At 39.7% G+C, this 16,190-nt stretch overlaps 1 protein-coding gene across 16 annotated transcripts in view; it reads right to left on the bottom strand.

Moving 5' to 3' along the window:
* synrg (synergin, gamma) overlaps positions 1-15,363 on the bottom strand; it is a 44,184-nt gene extending 28,821 nt beyond the window's left edge. For 4 of the 16 annotated variants that reach the window (XM_085184422.1, XM_085184425.1, XM_085184423.1 and 1 more), the window contains exons 1-8: positions 15,262-15,362; positions 9,498-9,538; positions 6,788-6,924; positions 6,212-6,339; positions 3,449-3,554; positions 3,234-3,345; positions 2,209-2,622; positions 176-454 (exon numbers count right to left, since the gene is read on the bottom strand). In XM_085184422.1, coding sequence (XP_085040548.1) covers positions 176-454; positions 2,209-2,622; positions 3,234-3,345; positions 3,449-3,554; positions 6,212-6,339; positions 6,788-6,924; positions 9,498-9,538; positions 15,262-15,296 — 1,252 coding nt within the window. In that variant the 5' untranslated portion in view covers positions 15,297-15,362. Of the gene's footprint in view, positions 1-175; positions 455-2,208; positions 2,623-3,233; positions 3,346-3,448; positions 3,555-6,211; positions 6,340-6,787; positions 6,925-9,497; positions 9,539-15,261 lie in introns of all 16 variants that reach the window. The other 12 variants (XM_085184428.1, XM_085184424.1, XM_085184435.1 and 9 more) reach the window with 10 other exon arrangements.
* Positions 15,364-16,190: the final 827 nt, after the last annotated feature.

Here is a 16,190-nt window from a genome sequence, read left to right as displayed (position 1 = left end):
GAGATAGAGGAGATTAAACTGCCAGAGGAGGCATACAATTATTTTGTCAGGGTTAGAAAGAATGAAAATATTTCTCAAGGACAGAAAGAGAACTACCACCCTGATTGTGTGTTAATGCTGCAAAGCAAGAGAGAAGCAGCAGCTATGAAGTCCAGTGAACGGGTACTTCTCTCACCACTGTCACTACTGGTTTGAGGAGATGCGCCAGCAGCTGATGGGGGGAGTTTGGGCGCTGGTACCGGGGCCTCTGGTGGCTTTTCTGTGACGAAGACAGAGCTCAAGTCCTCGGTGGCCGCGGCCCAATTCCTCGCTTTAGTACTGGGCTGAAACTGGGCTGAAACTTTAGCTCTAGGAGTCATTTCAGCCAAACTCTGCTTGGACTTAAAGCTAACCTGCGCAGTCTTATCAGCTGTGAGATCACAGGAGGAGAACAGCTTCTCTTCCAGGGTTGGGCCTAGAGGGGTGGATGAGGAACAAGCTTCTTTAAAACATACTAGCAACAATGCACACTTAACGCATCTATTTATAGGCTCAATTTGCAAATGAAATTACGGATGCTTTAGTAGATTTATGTTATAACTTAAAGATTTGTGTTTGAGATCTGATATGCAAGATAAGACTGAAGCAGTCAGTAGCAATTATAAAAGGTTGCTAATCATGGTTCAGGCGTCTTGTAGCATTATTGTGCTTCTTTCCTGTAGCTGTTTTCAAACATAAACAGCTGACAATTTTGGAATACTTTCCACAGTTTTCCTTTTCCGCATGTAGCATACGGCAGGAAATAATCCACCTTAAAAGCATTCGCACTACTGAACCACTACTGTGCTTTAGGTATGGGAGCCGTTGGGTAGATCATGCAGGTGGCAGGACACATAACTACTTAACAGGCATTAACTGAACTTAACTATTTGCAACCCAGTGCAATCCAACATCAACTAACTAATATCTGGTCCAACTTTGTTTGTCAATGTGTTCTCACATGCACACTCAGAATGGGCATGATGAATGCATGCATGCACACATGATTCCCTACTGCACTTATAACAAGCTGCAGTAACATGCCAAAATGTGCAGCAATACACCAACAAAGGCAGGGGAAAACATGCCTGCACAATTTTGAATACTGATTTTAACATTTAAATTCAATTAGTCTTTGCAAATGTTTTAGAAAGCAGGAATTCAATCATCATGTCAAGAATTAAGAACAGTTTCTGGTGACTAAGACTGAACAGAAATGTAATTTTTGTTCCTCTAGAGAACTCCACAGGGCTTCTTTAAGAAGCTTTAAGGAGATTTACCCAAAAACCACACAAAATCCCACATACAAAAGCACACTAACAAATTCAGTGACAGATCTTTTTCTTGAGCTGGTAACAGCAGGCACTTTAACCATTATTACCAAAAGTACAGCCTTTCTCAAGGGGTACCAATATATTCTTCTTTTTAACCAAACCGTTCTTTAGATATTGCGTAAGAAGCCAAGTATCAGATATTATTTAGTGTTATTTGTTGGAAATAAGATTTTTTTAAAAAGCAAATGAGATCATTTGTAAACAGTCCCCTAAACAGAAATGTTACCTGACTGAATTTCAACAAAGACACTGCAAGATAAATTCCTCAGGTCTCTTAATATCAGAGGCAATCTATACATCAGCCATCTAATCTGCTTATTCCAGATGCTAAACAATTAGGTCAGAGATGTCTCAGAGAATCAAGGATGACACTGGACGGAGGGTTGCTGAATTGCTCTGGACAGAAGGTGATCTCTGCGTCCTGTCATTCACAGTCTGAGACTGAAAGCTGTCACAGAGCAGCTGCTCATCCCAGAGATTACAGGGCAAATGACAAATGACATGACAGTCCTCTACCAGTGCACAAATCATAAATTCACTATCAAAAGCAAACGCAACTACTGCATGGGGAAAAACCTACTGAGAAACAGTCATTTTCAACAGTATTCCTTATTTATTATGCATCCTTGTTTACCCTTTAGTGTTGAGTACTGAGGTCATCTGCTGGTCTAGCTAGATGCATGCTCTCACACATTAATGCAGGTCAAAACGAACCCATCATCCAAGGTTACCAGTAAAAGCATTCAGCATCAGTGATAGAATCACTAATGTACAAAATTCCTCCAAACTAGGTGGAAAAAAGGGCAAATTAGAGGGATGGGAGGGGGAGGTGTGAACAAAGCAAGAGAAGAGTTACCTTGAAATGCAGACTGGGTGCTGGTGCTGACAGCAGAGTGTTGGGTGTCAGTGTGAATGGACACAGAAGAGGGGAGGGATTGTGAGGGTGGAAAAGTCGATTCGACTTGCGACTGAGAGGAGAGGTGGAAGTTGGCAGAAGGGAAAGTGTTTACAGGTCCCTGAACAAAGTCACTAAACTCGTCATCGTCCTCAGAGAAACCTATGTTGGGGGCAGAGGATGAAGGCTGGGCCTGAGAGGAGAACCCGAAGCTGGAGGGAGTGGTGGTGGAGGAGGAAGAGGATGAGGAGGGGGGCAAAGGGAACGACGTGGGGGTATCGACGGGGCCCTGAAAGTCACTAAAGTCATCATTATCCTCAGACATAGCTGGGGGAAGGGAGAGAGCAGTGACAGACGGGTGTGATGGCGATGAGTCTGCAAAAATGAAGAAATAATGATGATGGCACAGCACATGACAAACACACTACAATGGAAGATGATTTCGGAGCTGCACAGTGCAAGAGTGAGATAATGACTTTTTGTGCAAGAGCAGAAATTGTAGATCTGCAAACTGAAGAACACTTAACTTATATTCAGATTTACTACATGTCGTTTAGATGGATTTCTGATTATTCATTTTCAAAACTGCAACATTTGTACAGATTCCAACAGCTGAAGCAGAAGTCTGCACCCAGGAGAAACTGATAAATCTATAAGGAGCCTTGAGATGATTGATGCAGGTTATAGTATTACAGAAATGAAACTTATACTCAGAAGTGTCCTTAAATCAGATCTCAAACTGGCAACATGGAGCAGCAAGTTAATACTGCTAGGTTTCATAGTTCAGAAAGGTCGGGAAGCACTGCACAAGATGCGGTGTATTTGTTAAATGCATCTCCAAAATTTCCTCAAATACACAGGGGTGAGTTAAGTAAAGAATATTATACAGTGGTCTGGTTGACCAGCTATCACTCAGTTATCATAGGGGTTTTTTTTAAGCAAGAAGCTTTAGCAGAAAACACTTTTAACTCCAAGTGCTAAGGTACCTGGCTTCTGGGTCTGAGATGATGGAGTGGGGTGCATCTTTGCATCTCTGCTGAAACCGTCCAGGTTGCCTTTGATTGCCTCCAAGGCGTCATCGCGGCTCTTCTCCCCCGTCTGAGCGCAGCACAATCGGGTATCGAGAGTTCAGAGGGTCAGTAAAACGAGCAGTGGACATGCCAGAAAAAACAAGGAGAACGACATGTGGAGAGAGGCTCACCTTGGGTTTGACACTGCTGAGCAGCCTCAGCTTCTGTTTCTGCTCCTCAAATTGTCTTCTTTTCCTGTCTTCCTCCAGCATTTTCTGCTGCTGCTCCAGACGTTTTCTAAAGGGCAAGAAGAGTACAGCATAATACATATGACTCTTAAGAAGGATGAGCGCAAAGGAAGCTTGTTAAAACGGCAGCTGAAGGTTCGTGTTGTCTGATGGAAGTTTGTAAAAACGTTTCAACATTTCTCAGTTCATTCGGTTCATTCTGCGGTTTACTTATCTTATTATAGCTAGACTAACATTTTATCACTTTAACCATTTTACATATAAACTTGTGGATTAAGTATTTCTCTGCATTTTTGCCTGAGAGGAGAAAGAAGGGAAACGCAAATCCAAACCTATAATTACAAAGTTATGCTCTTAAAAAAATAGCACAAATAATATTTAAATTCCTAAGCCTTGAAGTAAAGCCGAAACTCTTCACTTTATACACTTTAATCATCTCTTGAGTTATTGCGATGGTGTACAGAGGCAAAATTTTGAAAACTGTCATATTTATATTTTAGTATTGAGATACAATGGGCAGATTTAACTGACAGAAAATTGTGAAAATAAAACATCTTACTAAAAAAGAGAAGGCGGATCTATAAAAAAAATAATAATGATTTATTTATTTTAATGGAGAAGAGGACCAGAAAGCTATCAGATCAGGGGTCAGCTAAGAGCAGCAGCCCTGGTGCTTAAACTGATTCAGTGTGTTAGTTTTTGTTCTGGAAAATAATCTTAAAAGGATCAAATCCACAAGACACATTAGCCGTGTGGTTTGTGAGGCTGTACTTGGACACAGTGCTCCATTAAGAGAAGCAATAAAGGCCAACCTGACGTATTGCACGTTTTTTCCTGACAACATAAATTAGATCAATGTTGTTGTGATTTGGCGCTATATACAGTCGTGTGAAAAAGTCCTTGCCCCCCTTCCTGAATTCCAATTTTTTGTATGTTTGTCAGACTTAAATCTTTCAGATTATCAAACAAATTTAGATATTCGATAAAGATCACGCAAGTAAACATAAAATGCAGCTTCTAAATGAAGGTGTTTATTAAGGGGAAAAACAACCAAAACCTACATGGCTCTGTCAGAAAAAGTGACTGCTACCACCTTGTTAAATCATGAATTAACTGTGATAAGCTCTCTTATCCGATGCTGTGGCATGACCTTAAAAAGGCGGTTCATGCTTGAAAACCCTCCAATGGGGCTGAATTACAACAAGTCTGCAAAGATGGGTGGGCCAAAATTCTTTCACAAGACTCACTGCCAGTTATCGCAAATGCTTGATTGCAGTTGTTGCTATTAACGCTGTCCCAACCAGTTATAAGGTTTAGGGGGTAATAATTTTTTCACACATGGCCATGGAGGTCTGGATTTTTTTCTCCTTTTAATAATAAACACCTTCATTTAGAGACTGCATTTTGTGTTTACGTGCATGATCTTTATATTTAAATTTGTTTGATGATCTGAAACATTTAAGTATCCAAATAAAAAATAAAAAATAGGAACTCAGAAAGGGAGCGACCACTTTTTAACACAACTATAAATAAAACTGAATTGAAAATGAATTTATTTGAATATATAAAGATGAAGCCAACATGTTAATATCCTGTATTGTGTATTTATTTTAGTGAGACAAGATTATTTGCATGTTTGACTGCTGCTCACCCCGGTTGCCCTCCTCCTCTCTCTACTACTCTCTTGCTTCATATTCTTCTTCTTCACACGCTCACATGCACTAATTAGCACTACACACAGTACAGCTGAGGCAGCCGGGAATGTCATCAGCTTTACAGGTGTTTGGACAAATTTAAACTGTGCCCTGATGGCCTTTAATGCAAAGTTCATCAACTGATTACAATTCATCATGACGGGTACATGAATCTGTGAACCAAATGTCATGGCAGTCCAACCAAGAGTTTTTGTGACATTTCATTTAAAACCACAAATGTCAACTTGTCAACGGGACCATCTAGGTTATTAGGACTCATCCACTGAGGACCAACAGTGACCGCACAATCTACAGTTTGGGGCTAAAATAGTACTTGTGAGACATAAAACAAGGATTCACTTGGTTCCTTTAAATGTAACGTGCAGACATCGCATTTGAAGATGCACCAATCTCTCAAGTGTACAGTCACACAAATCTAAACATTTAGAAATCAAAAAATAAATAAGTAAACTAAAGTGCAGGGAAAAGTGTGGTTTCTTTTGCAGTGCTCAAAGACGCATTTAGACACTTTACTCCAGTAAAATAAGCAACAACACATGATTAAAACCCAACCCAGCACCCATATTCTTTAAGATGTTTGGAGTGCTGCTGTGCTGTGAGAAGATGTTGAAGAAGTCCATTTTTCAAGAGCTTTAAAAATCACCTAACTTTATGTTGTCAGCTTTGTGATAATGAATTTTCCAGCTAATCCAAGAGTCTTTACAGGGTTAGTGCGTTAGGGTTTGGGGGATTATACGTCCTAAAAAGTAGCAGAACGCTCTCAGATGGTTAACTCAGATCTTTCAGTGTATTTGGGGGAAAAAAATTACCTAATTTGGACACTAAGGCTCTATTAAAAAGTATGAGAAGTAACCAGAAACTGAAGTTGACAGAAAATTCGATTGTGTTAAAGGGAAGTTTATTTTCCACTGCACTGTTTTTTAAGCTAGCTGCTTACTTAAACTTGATGTACACGAAGAGGAATTATAATGGAGGTGTAAAGATGACTTACTGGTGCTCTTCAGCCATCTGTTTCTGCATGTCAGCTGTGTACTGGGGTCCTGCTGGTCTCATACCCATGAACTGTGGCTGACCCAAGAACTGCATCCCAGGGGTCTGCATCCCAATCGCCATTCCACCCTGTTAGACCCCCACCCCCCCAAAAAAAACATGCAACAAACTATTTAGCATTCCTGCTCCGCTCGTGTGATTGTCAAATGCTTTAACCAAGGGAAAGCAAAATGTTAATGGATTAAAGTCTTGTTAAACATCACCAGGCAACAATAAATTCCTGTTAATGTGCTGGTGTTTAAAACTGTTTGTGGAGAGATTAACATGGAAGCAAATGAGTTCAAGAGGAGCTGTAAAGCCAGCCTTCCACATGAGTGAAATCAGTTAAATCAATACAGCAGTGTTTCACTACTATGTATGCACCAAATGCAGCCAAATTAGCAAGTTCACTCAAAATACTACAAGAGAATAAATATATACATAAATAAATCCTCAGGGAAATATTAATTTGACCCCGCCCCCCAAAAAACACATGCAAACACAGAATCAAGCACAACATATAAGAAATAGCGCTGACCTGCATAGGGATGGCACCTGGGGGCATTTGGCCTCCAAAGTTCATTCCCATCATGCCCTGCATGTTAGGCTGCATGACAGGAACCATGGGGAAGCCCTGCTGTTGCTGCTGCTGCTGTTGCTGCATGGGTACCATGCCTGCAGAAACACACACACTCTGTTATCACATACTGTAGACATGGTTAAAATATTCTATATGTAACATGTTTATTATGCTTTACTGAATTTATTGAGTTTCTTTTACTCTCTTTTATTGTATTACATTCAAATTGTTACATTGCATTTTTCCTGGTACCATACTGAGATGCAGTTTCCATTGTTACTGTTTTGTATTTATTTTAATGGTTTTATTAACTGATAGCCTTGATTCTTACTCAGTGTGATTCATGTGAAGTTGATTTGGCTACTTTTGTTTGACCCACGGGTCTTGTAAAGTCAATTTTTACAAGCCTTCTAGTAGTTTTTCTTCATATTACTCTCTTGCCAACAGAGAATCTTCACCAGCTGATTGCACTGACAGTTTTACTGCCCGGAGCAAGGCCTGTAAGACCGGAGAAGCTACATAGAAAACAGTAGATTTGGAGGTCTTCCCGCAATCATCATGGGGAATGTGAGACGTCCGCAAAATAATATGGAGTCTGATTTATCGAGCTCTTCATTTTTTATTTATTTAATTTTTTATCTGAGCTCCTTATTTAGTGTAATTTTTTAATAATACAAATGAGTGCTTGGATTTATTGGCTGCTGAAACACGGTAACTTCCCAACTTTTGGTATAAATAAAGTTCTTTGTTTCTTTATAATAATTTATTACAAGTTTAATAAGTTAATCTGTTTTTTCTTATTAATTTTTTCTTCCCGTTTTACATTCAGGTTTTTACAGGGGATTCTTGTGTTTTTAAAAATGTACTTTTTGAGCTCATTCGTTTTTCTTCCATTTAACTCTGCGCCTTTCCTTTGTGTAAATTTTTGGTCATGTTTTATTTTATTAAGCTACACTGTTATAGGCTGCGTTTAATGTTTTTACTGCTATAATGAAGAATTTACAAACTATTGGGAGAAATAAAATGTATTTACTTACTTATCTTAGTTTAAGTTATCAAGAAAAAGAAAAAACAAAAGCCTCCAGAGGCTGGTCATAATTCAGTATTGCAAATCCATTACCATTTCTTCCGACAGCTGGAAAAAGACACAGGCTTTGCAACAGCCAAATCTGTTTCTCTGGTGACTACTGTGACAACTTGGAGCAAAACAAGAGGATTGGGGGAAGAAAAATTGGAAAAGTGTGTGTTTATTTTCAGAGACGCCACGTAAGCTGACAACCAGAGCTGAGCAGCCAGCTCCGACTGGAGCCTCCAGATGATTCACCGTGTTAGGGCTCAACTGGGCTGTGTAAAAGGCTTGTCTGGGAGACTGTGCACATTCTAATTTGTTGGACTAAAATGACATTGCTAACAGGAGCATATAATGACCCCTAAGAGACGCTCGTCCCACCAGTGCATGCGTGGTTTATCTGGAGGCGTTACTGCAAAGCCAACAGTCTGAGTAGGACGAGCAGCCACAGCTAAATGATGGTACATCTGAGACCTGCGTTGCTCAGTGCTGAGCATTGTAACAAAGATATGAGCTGCAATGTGCCGAATCCTCACTGATCCTCATATGCCCAAGAACTGCAAGGACCAATAACTAAAAGGAAAGGACGAAAACAATCAAAGTTAACGTCAAAAGCCAACCTATCTCCCCTACTAGGCTGTCCTCCCATGTTCCCTTTAGCTCTAAAGAGGGGCATGCTTGCAGCATGTTCCTCATCATTCCTCTTATTTCATTTTGCATTTTGGTTTATTTTTTTCTCCCAACCCAGATTTGGCTTCACCCTCTTCCCCAAATGAAAGCTGAAGGCTTGATGTTTGATACAGGGGAGCAAATCAAGCGCTCAAAGTTCAATCACCAGAGCAAGCACTCGATTAAAGCAACAATCATAATCACAACTATTATGGTCAATGCTGTAGTTTAAACATTAATTTACTGAACTTAAAAACATGTTGGGAGTGGATTTATGTTCTAAAATGCATCATAGTGCTGACAGTGGACCAGGTGACAGACCCTGAGCAATCCAGGGTTTCTCTTCATCTCTTTTCATATATGGATCTTGGTAAAGAGAAGTATCTGTTTTAGTCAACTAAGCAAAAACTACAAACTGTAAAGGAACGGAGTGCGTTTGAATTATAGCACAATAAAAAAAACAAACAGCTCTAAAGAGAAAGTAGATGAAATTATTTGGTTTTGTAATCATAACTTAAATTTAAGTTTAATTCAGCCTTTTTCAGAAGAGTACAAGGCTGCCAAAGAAGGCGACACTGAAGAGGAGATGAGCCAAACTTTTTAAAGTTATTTACAGAGCCGAGAAACTTTTGATCACATCTTGTGTGACTGATTACATCGAGGGAAGAATGACTATTATTGTGCTCATACTTGTTAGGAAATCAGTATTTCAATATCCACTAAAATGAAGATTTCTAGTAACATTTGTCAAAATAAACAATGTTTACATTCTAAAGTGCAATATCCTGACAGTTTGCTTCAAAAAGCAATATTCTATGGTCCCATTCAAATTCACACAAAACACATTTGTGTGCCATCTCCTCAGCTGAATGTATTTACACAAACTGTTTGGAGGGAAAGAGCGGTAATATTCACTGCAAAATGACTCACCTTGCGGCGGTCCCAAGCCTCCTCCAACAGGATACATAAAACTAAAGAAATAAAAAAGAAAAACACAGATTATGAGATTCAAACTGAGGCTGAAATTAAAAACAGCCTTCATTTATGTGGCCTTTTTATTCCCCAGTCCCCTGCTGAACATTTATAGCAGCAGATGACTCTTGTTGTCACTTAGCTGCAACAATACCCTTTAAAATCAACAGCCGTTATAATAACACAACTGACGTGGAAGAGATAAGTGAAATTAGATGTGACGCCATGTTTGCTTGACAATAAATGAGATTGAGAGGCTGTGAGTTGTACAAACCAGTCCATTTTTTCCGTTTCATGTGGTCCTTCAGTTTAATTTTATTCCATTTTATACTGATCTCATTTGAGATGACAAAACAGAACCAAAAATATAAAAAAGTAAAACTGCAAGCTCCTCAAAACAACTTTAAATTGCCTTCCTTCTTGCGTCAAATCTGAATCCTGTTGCTGTAATTCTTCAGATGACAGTAACGCGCTCCTGTAAGCCGACGGGTAAAATTAAACACGGATGCGATAAAAGTGTGTTGCTGATGACAGTGACATCAACAAGCAGACGCAGTTTTGTTCTACAGACTCGAAGCAGCTGAGGCTTATTCACAAAGAACCCCTCAGATCCTTTGGAGCAACGTTCACGCCAGATAAACAGGAGGGTAGATGGCTGGGCGAGTTTCTGCAGGCGACTTGGACTCTTGTCGCTGTGCTGAGAAACAGGCCTTTAAGAAATAATCAGAGGAAGTCTTTCTACGAGTCGGCCAAGTCTCTCCCTCGCCGGAGCCAACCCACACAGGCCTTCGGCTATTTGTCAAATAACTTACTACAACTCACAGACTGGAAGCGTTGATGCAGAAACAAACAGAAGACGGAGCCAGCCGGGCCTCTGCTTCCAACGATTCCCAGTTTAATGTGATCATCACTATTGCCGTCACTGACAATATAATACTGATAACTTTAGAACTGAGACAACTGTGCTGACAGAAGGGAAGCAGAGAGATCACTGTCACAGAAAGCAGGCACTGGCTCATAATGCAGGCTTGTAAACACGACGACTGCAACTATTCTTTATCGATTAACCCTGTCCGTTATTCGTTATTATCATTATTCACCGAGTCATTACGATTTCCAAATATCTTCATTCACTAGCATTGTCTAACCAGCCGGAGAACCCTCATATTTCCTTGTATCTGAAACACAATTAGTAACTAGCCAGCAAACCCAGTGGAGCATTTAGCAGCTTAAGAACCACATATTTCCCTCGGGAGCTGGCAGAGAGCAAACCATATATATTTATCAGGTGGTGCTACATGTCCGCTGGAGTTATAGGTTTTCTCCAACACAAAACGGGCCTCTGGGGAGGGAGTACGCACACAGACACAACTGTTACCTTAGTTAAGGTCTATGAATTTTCCTCGTGTTTCTGTCCATGTAAAAAACACAAGTTGTTTTTGTTTGAGTAATTTAAATCCCACTTTAGAAAACTGGTCAATTACAATCCTTGAAATTTTGAGTTTTCCCAATGCAAGAGGAACTCTGAAGTGCATGGAAATGTGGTGTCTGCATGGGCTTACTTCAAAGAGACAAAATTATCTGTTATTTTAAGGGTTAAAGGTACTTTTTGTAATTACCCTCTGCAGAATTTACCTAAAGCTTTCTCTACCAGGTGGCACCGTTTTACCAGTGGGTGTGTGGGTTAGCCGTTTCTCCAAGAGGTTTTGCCTTTTGCAGGCTTCCATTGTTAAAATGGATGTGCTCTTAATAAGTTGCCTGCTTAAACAAAAGGTTCAATTGAATCACTGTGCCATCTTGTGTTGCCAAATGGTAGTACATGAAATTACAGCCCTGCTGTAGCTCAACTTCAACATAGTACTGTACATTTATGATTTGGGACATAGTCACAACAGCTCTTTGTTCAAGTCCTGAGTCTGTCACATTTAATTCACACTAATGTGAATTTATGGGCACTCTTGGTGCTGATGAGTGGTCCTCTTTTCTCTGTTCATCTAAAAACATTTAAACTAAAAGCAAGAAGCCAGTGTTTCCCCTCACAGGATACTGTTGTAATATGACAAGTACCGGAGGGTTTCAGATTCTCGCATCTGCTCGCTGGAAGATTTGCAGCTTAAAAAGCTTTTTGAGCACGACGGCACTACTCTCTGCCATCCTTCAGCAAATCAGAGGTCATGGCCGAGTGGATTAACATAGAGGGAGATAAGCGGCGACAGCAGCTGTGGACACCAGGCAGGCCTGAGCCTTGTAAAAGGTCTGGATTCATCTAATAGCTACCATCAAACTGCTTTAAATGCTTGGGGACAGAAGGCACAGTTTCAGCCAGAGTCGTTACTGTTAAAATTATTTGCTCTCATAGAGGAACAGAGAGCAAACTTAAAATCACTCCTATAAAAAGGAAAAGCTTACTTTTAATAGACCTGCCACTTCTGCTACATAAAGATCTAAAGCATATACTTACAAACAACTGATTATTTAGGGCTTTGTTATTTACCCAAAAAAACATGCTAGAAATTCTCAATTTTCTGCCTTCCAAATGCACTTTTTCCTCATTCGCTGCTAATGCTGTTGCTTCCATAGATGCTATTATGTAGGAAAAAGTTGCCATGGCTAGAGCCAATGAATCTATCGGACAGCTGTTATTAGCTGTCTGAAGCTATTTACCGATAAGTAAAAATGGAAAAAAAATAAATAAAGAGATGGGAAAAAACACCCTTCAACCAGTGTTATGAGTGATGATGTTGAACACAACCAGCTGATCTGAGAAGAATCGTGCAGAACATGGATAAATACTGTAAAAAAATATAATACATTTAAAAAAAAAATAACCAATGTTTCTCATTTTTTTTAAAAAAGCATCTGAATTTTAAATAATCAAACATCTGTACTGGTATCGATCTTGCTATCAAGGCACCACTAAATTATGACACTTCATAAGTCCCCTGATTCATTATGCAATGAATGGAAAGTTTAAAAAAAAAAAAAAAAGCAAAACATTTGCTGGTTCTCAGATGAAAGGATTTGATCGTTTTCTCAGTCACTGAATGAAATGCATTTGCTTTTTGGTCTGTTTATTAATCAAAACAAGAAAAAAACTTGCTTTAAGTGAAAAACTGAGGTAAGTAGGACGAATACTTCAGCCAGCTGATTGACATTTGGCTGATATATTAGCCAACAGATCCACCACTGAACTCAGAAAATTTTATCTTATTTACTGATTTATCAGTTGTATTGATTTTAATGTCATTATTTGTATTTCAGAGCTGAAAGCCCTTTTAAAAAAAACTTTGGATATCCATGTATAATGAAGATTTCTTTGTTTTCTTGACATAACAGAGGGAATAAACAGAGCAGGAAAAATGTCACTGGTATCGGCCCAGAATTTTACAACTAATGCATCACTAAAAGTAACCGAAAGCACTCTGAAAAGCAAGCACTAATCATTTTCTTTCTCATATACAGGAACATCATGAGTTGCCCAGTTTGGAAACAAATTTAGAGAGGCTTGAACATGTGCAGGAGAGGGGTAGTGGATAAAAAAGAAAGGATGTTGAATATGGAGCTGCCAGGCAGGTGGAAATGAAAAAGACCTCAGAGGATGTTCACAAATGTGGTGAGAAGGACATGCAGAGGGTTGGTGTGTCAGAAGAGAAGGGTAGAGTGAGAGTGAGATCGAGGTAGGTGATCTGCTGTGGCAACCCCTAAAGGGAGCAGCTGAGAGAAGAAGAAATATTCTAAATAGCTGGCGTAAAAAGTATGGTTTCTGCACAGGATATCATCTGACATTCATAAAGTATCTAATCACATGCCCTGTTGAAAACAGAGGATCTGCATGGAGCCTACAAACTAGGGCTGTGCGATATGACCAAAATCTCATATCCCGATATAAAAATTCTATCGTCCAGATAACGATATAAATCACAAAAATGTAACATTTTCTGTAAATTCTGTGAATCGCGGGCAGCTCGACTTGCTGGAAGTGTTTCCAGCTGCGCGTCATGTAGCTGGAGTCGAGTGTTTTAACCGATGCATGAAACGATACATTTTTAGACACAAGTTGTAACAGCCGCCGAGTATTTATTACACGGCGTGCTGCGGGGAAAAGCCTGTTCTAACGTTTTATTAGAACAGGCTTTTCTAATAAAAGGTTTATTTTTTAGCACCTGGCGGCTCTGTTTTTACTTCTCATCCGTTAATAATCTGCTCTTTCACGTGATTCAGTTTATTTTGAAAAGTCTCAACAGGATCTTGAGCTTTATTGTGAAAGGTTTATGTGGTACATAAACAAGCGGACACATGATGGTGTTACCGTCGTTGTTGCTAACCAAAAACAGGCGCTTGTCCGTCTGTAGTGTGGTTATATTAAATATCAGAGAAGGAGAGAACTTTAAGAAATTAATATAGCCACTACAGTGACCATCAAAACAGTGAAAAAATATTGCTGTCAACAGTTTATTTTGCGACACCACGAAAGCGTAAAATGAAACAATAGACGTTTTCATATCGTCATCGATATATATCGTTATATCGAACAGCCCTATTACAAACTACAAAAGGTTGCTGGAATTCTCAAACAGGCTTCACCTCCTGGCTTTGCACTTTAGCATTCAGGTACATTTTACTTTTATCATACCCACATTGTCATTTCTTGCAGCTACTCAGTTTCCAAGATTTCCAAGATTTAAGTTTCCAAGATTGTTTTTTACCAAATGGGACCACTGATTATAAAAAAAGTCACACTGCACCATGGAAGTAGATACTTTTTTTTTTTACAAAAAGAGTTCCAAAGTCAAAGTTAAGCATGGCCCATCTCATAAATGACAATAGCCCAAATCTACCAGCGTATACAGTAGAGGCTTTACCAGCCACAGTGAAAGAATGCCACAGACAGTCTTGAGGGCTTTGGTTTCACCTGTCAGATCAGTATCACCTGGCTAGCCTTGTAGCCAGAGTATATTTATTATTCAGGGTGCTGGAGCTCGTGTTATGAAAAAATCATGAGGCTGGCCTTTTCATCTCCTCTGCAGACCATCATCACACTGCTTTAATAAGACACCTGAACATCTCCTCACCATTTACAGCTACTTACTGGAATATGCATGTGCGACAGGGCTGATTATGTAATTCAGCAGAGAGTTATTAGAGCAATCTGACTCCTGAAGAAGGGCTTAGAGTCTCTGCTGCTTGGTGTGTTACAGGGACAAAAACTTAATTAAATCAACCCCTTTCCCACAAATCTTCACGTCCTAATGTTTTATCTTCCTAAATAGCCAACACCATACTAAATCCCTAATAACAGAAAACATAATACTGAGAAAGTGTAAATATCTGTCCCCACCAGCCATCCACAGGCCTGCCTAGCAATGCTACAAGAGATTCATCTAGCAAGTTATATCACCAGAGACCGAGAGCAATGGACACTATGACTACCACAGAATAACTTAAGCGTGAAATCTGTTAATATGACCACACCGTGGAGTTAGTCTGGTCCACTCTGAACATGGACAGGTAAAGGCAGAAGGAGCCAGCTAACGTTAGCTGTGGCACCTGACCACCAGCCATCTCATCTCATCTCTCTGCTCCGACAAACTAAGCCAGCCTTTATCGCGATATTTGAGGGCGTCCTCGTGGCTAAATGTGAAGCCCCGCGACTGTCGGGGTTGAATGTTTCACGCACAAATTACTTCCCCTGAAATGAGTCAGTTTAAAATGGCTAAAATACCTGCCACCTCCCCCAGATCCTGGCCGCAGCGCCATCTTGATAACAGCAGTCACTAAGAGGAAGACGACGTCACCACTTAGGACTGTGATGTGGGACGTTCGGTGCCCTGAGTTCAGTCTGTCAGGCACACCTGCCGGCTCATAGCAGGGCTAATTTTTAGTTTTGTAGGCCTATTTGTTTGTTTTCCTGAATTGTGTGTGTGTGTGTGTGTGTGTGTGTGTGTGTGTGTGTGTGTGTGTGTGTGTGTGTGTGTGTGTGTGTGCAGAGAGAGCCAAGTTCGTAATGGATATAAGGAAGTTTTTTCACAAAAAAAGGAGCCACATTCAGGTAAAAAAAGGTGTAAGATCAAATGATCCATCAATCAATGTGGTTCAGTGTTTCAATATTTATATTTTATTAGATGTACATGTGGTTTGGTTATTTGCCTTTTGGTTGAAAGTACACCGAAAAAGGACTTTATTATTAGTTATCTTAATATATATATATTTTTTTAATTCTAATGTATTTTTTTCATCTAATTGAATACAATCTATTTGTGTATGATTGTCAGTCCAAAGAGGGAGAGAGGAAAGAGGGGAACGTGAGGACAAAGTACAAGGTTGGGAAGAACCAGGTAAGAAAACAGACAGGGAACAGTGACAGGCAAAACAGAAACTGTTAAACTGACAAAGAAATAAAACCTGATTTTACTCACACAATCAGAAAGTTGTGTTCTCCCTATATTAAAGCTGCTATACAGAATCTGCAACACAAACTGGGTTGTAACATTTTTTGACCCTCTTTAACAACATTCCAACATAACATTATCATTGATTGGGGAGATTAAAATTAATGATATATTTTTATGTGGTTCAGCCACAACTCTACTAAAACCTCAGCCAGTAATAGGTAGGCCAACTTTTGGACCATCTAGTTGTCTGTATGACTGC

This window comes from Neolamprologus multifasciatus, chromosome 14 (genome assembly GCF_963576455.1).
Source record: "Neolamprologus multifasciatus chromosome 14, fNeoMul1.2, whole genome shotgun sequence".
Taxonomy (NCBI): Eukaryota; Metazoa; Chordata; class Actinopteri; order Cichliformes; family Cichlidae; genus Neolamprologus; species Neolamprologus multifasciatus.
The sequence above is the reverse complement of the archived record's forward strand: the minus strand, read 5'-3'. Positions and strand labels throughout refer to the sequence as shown.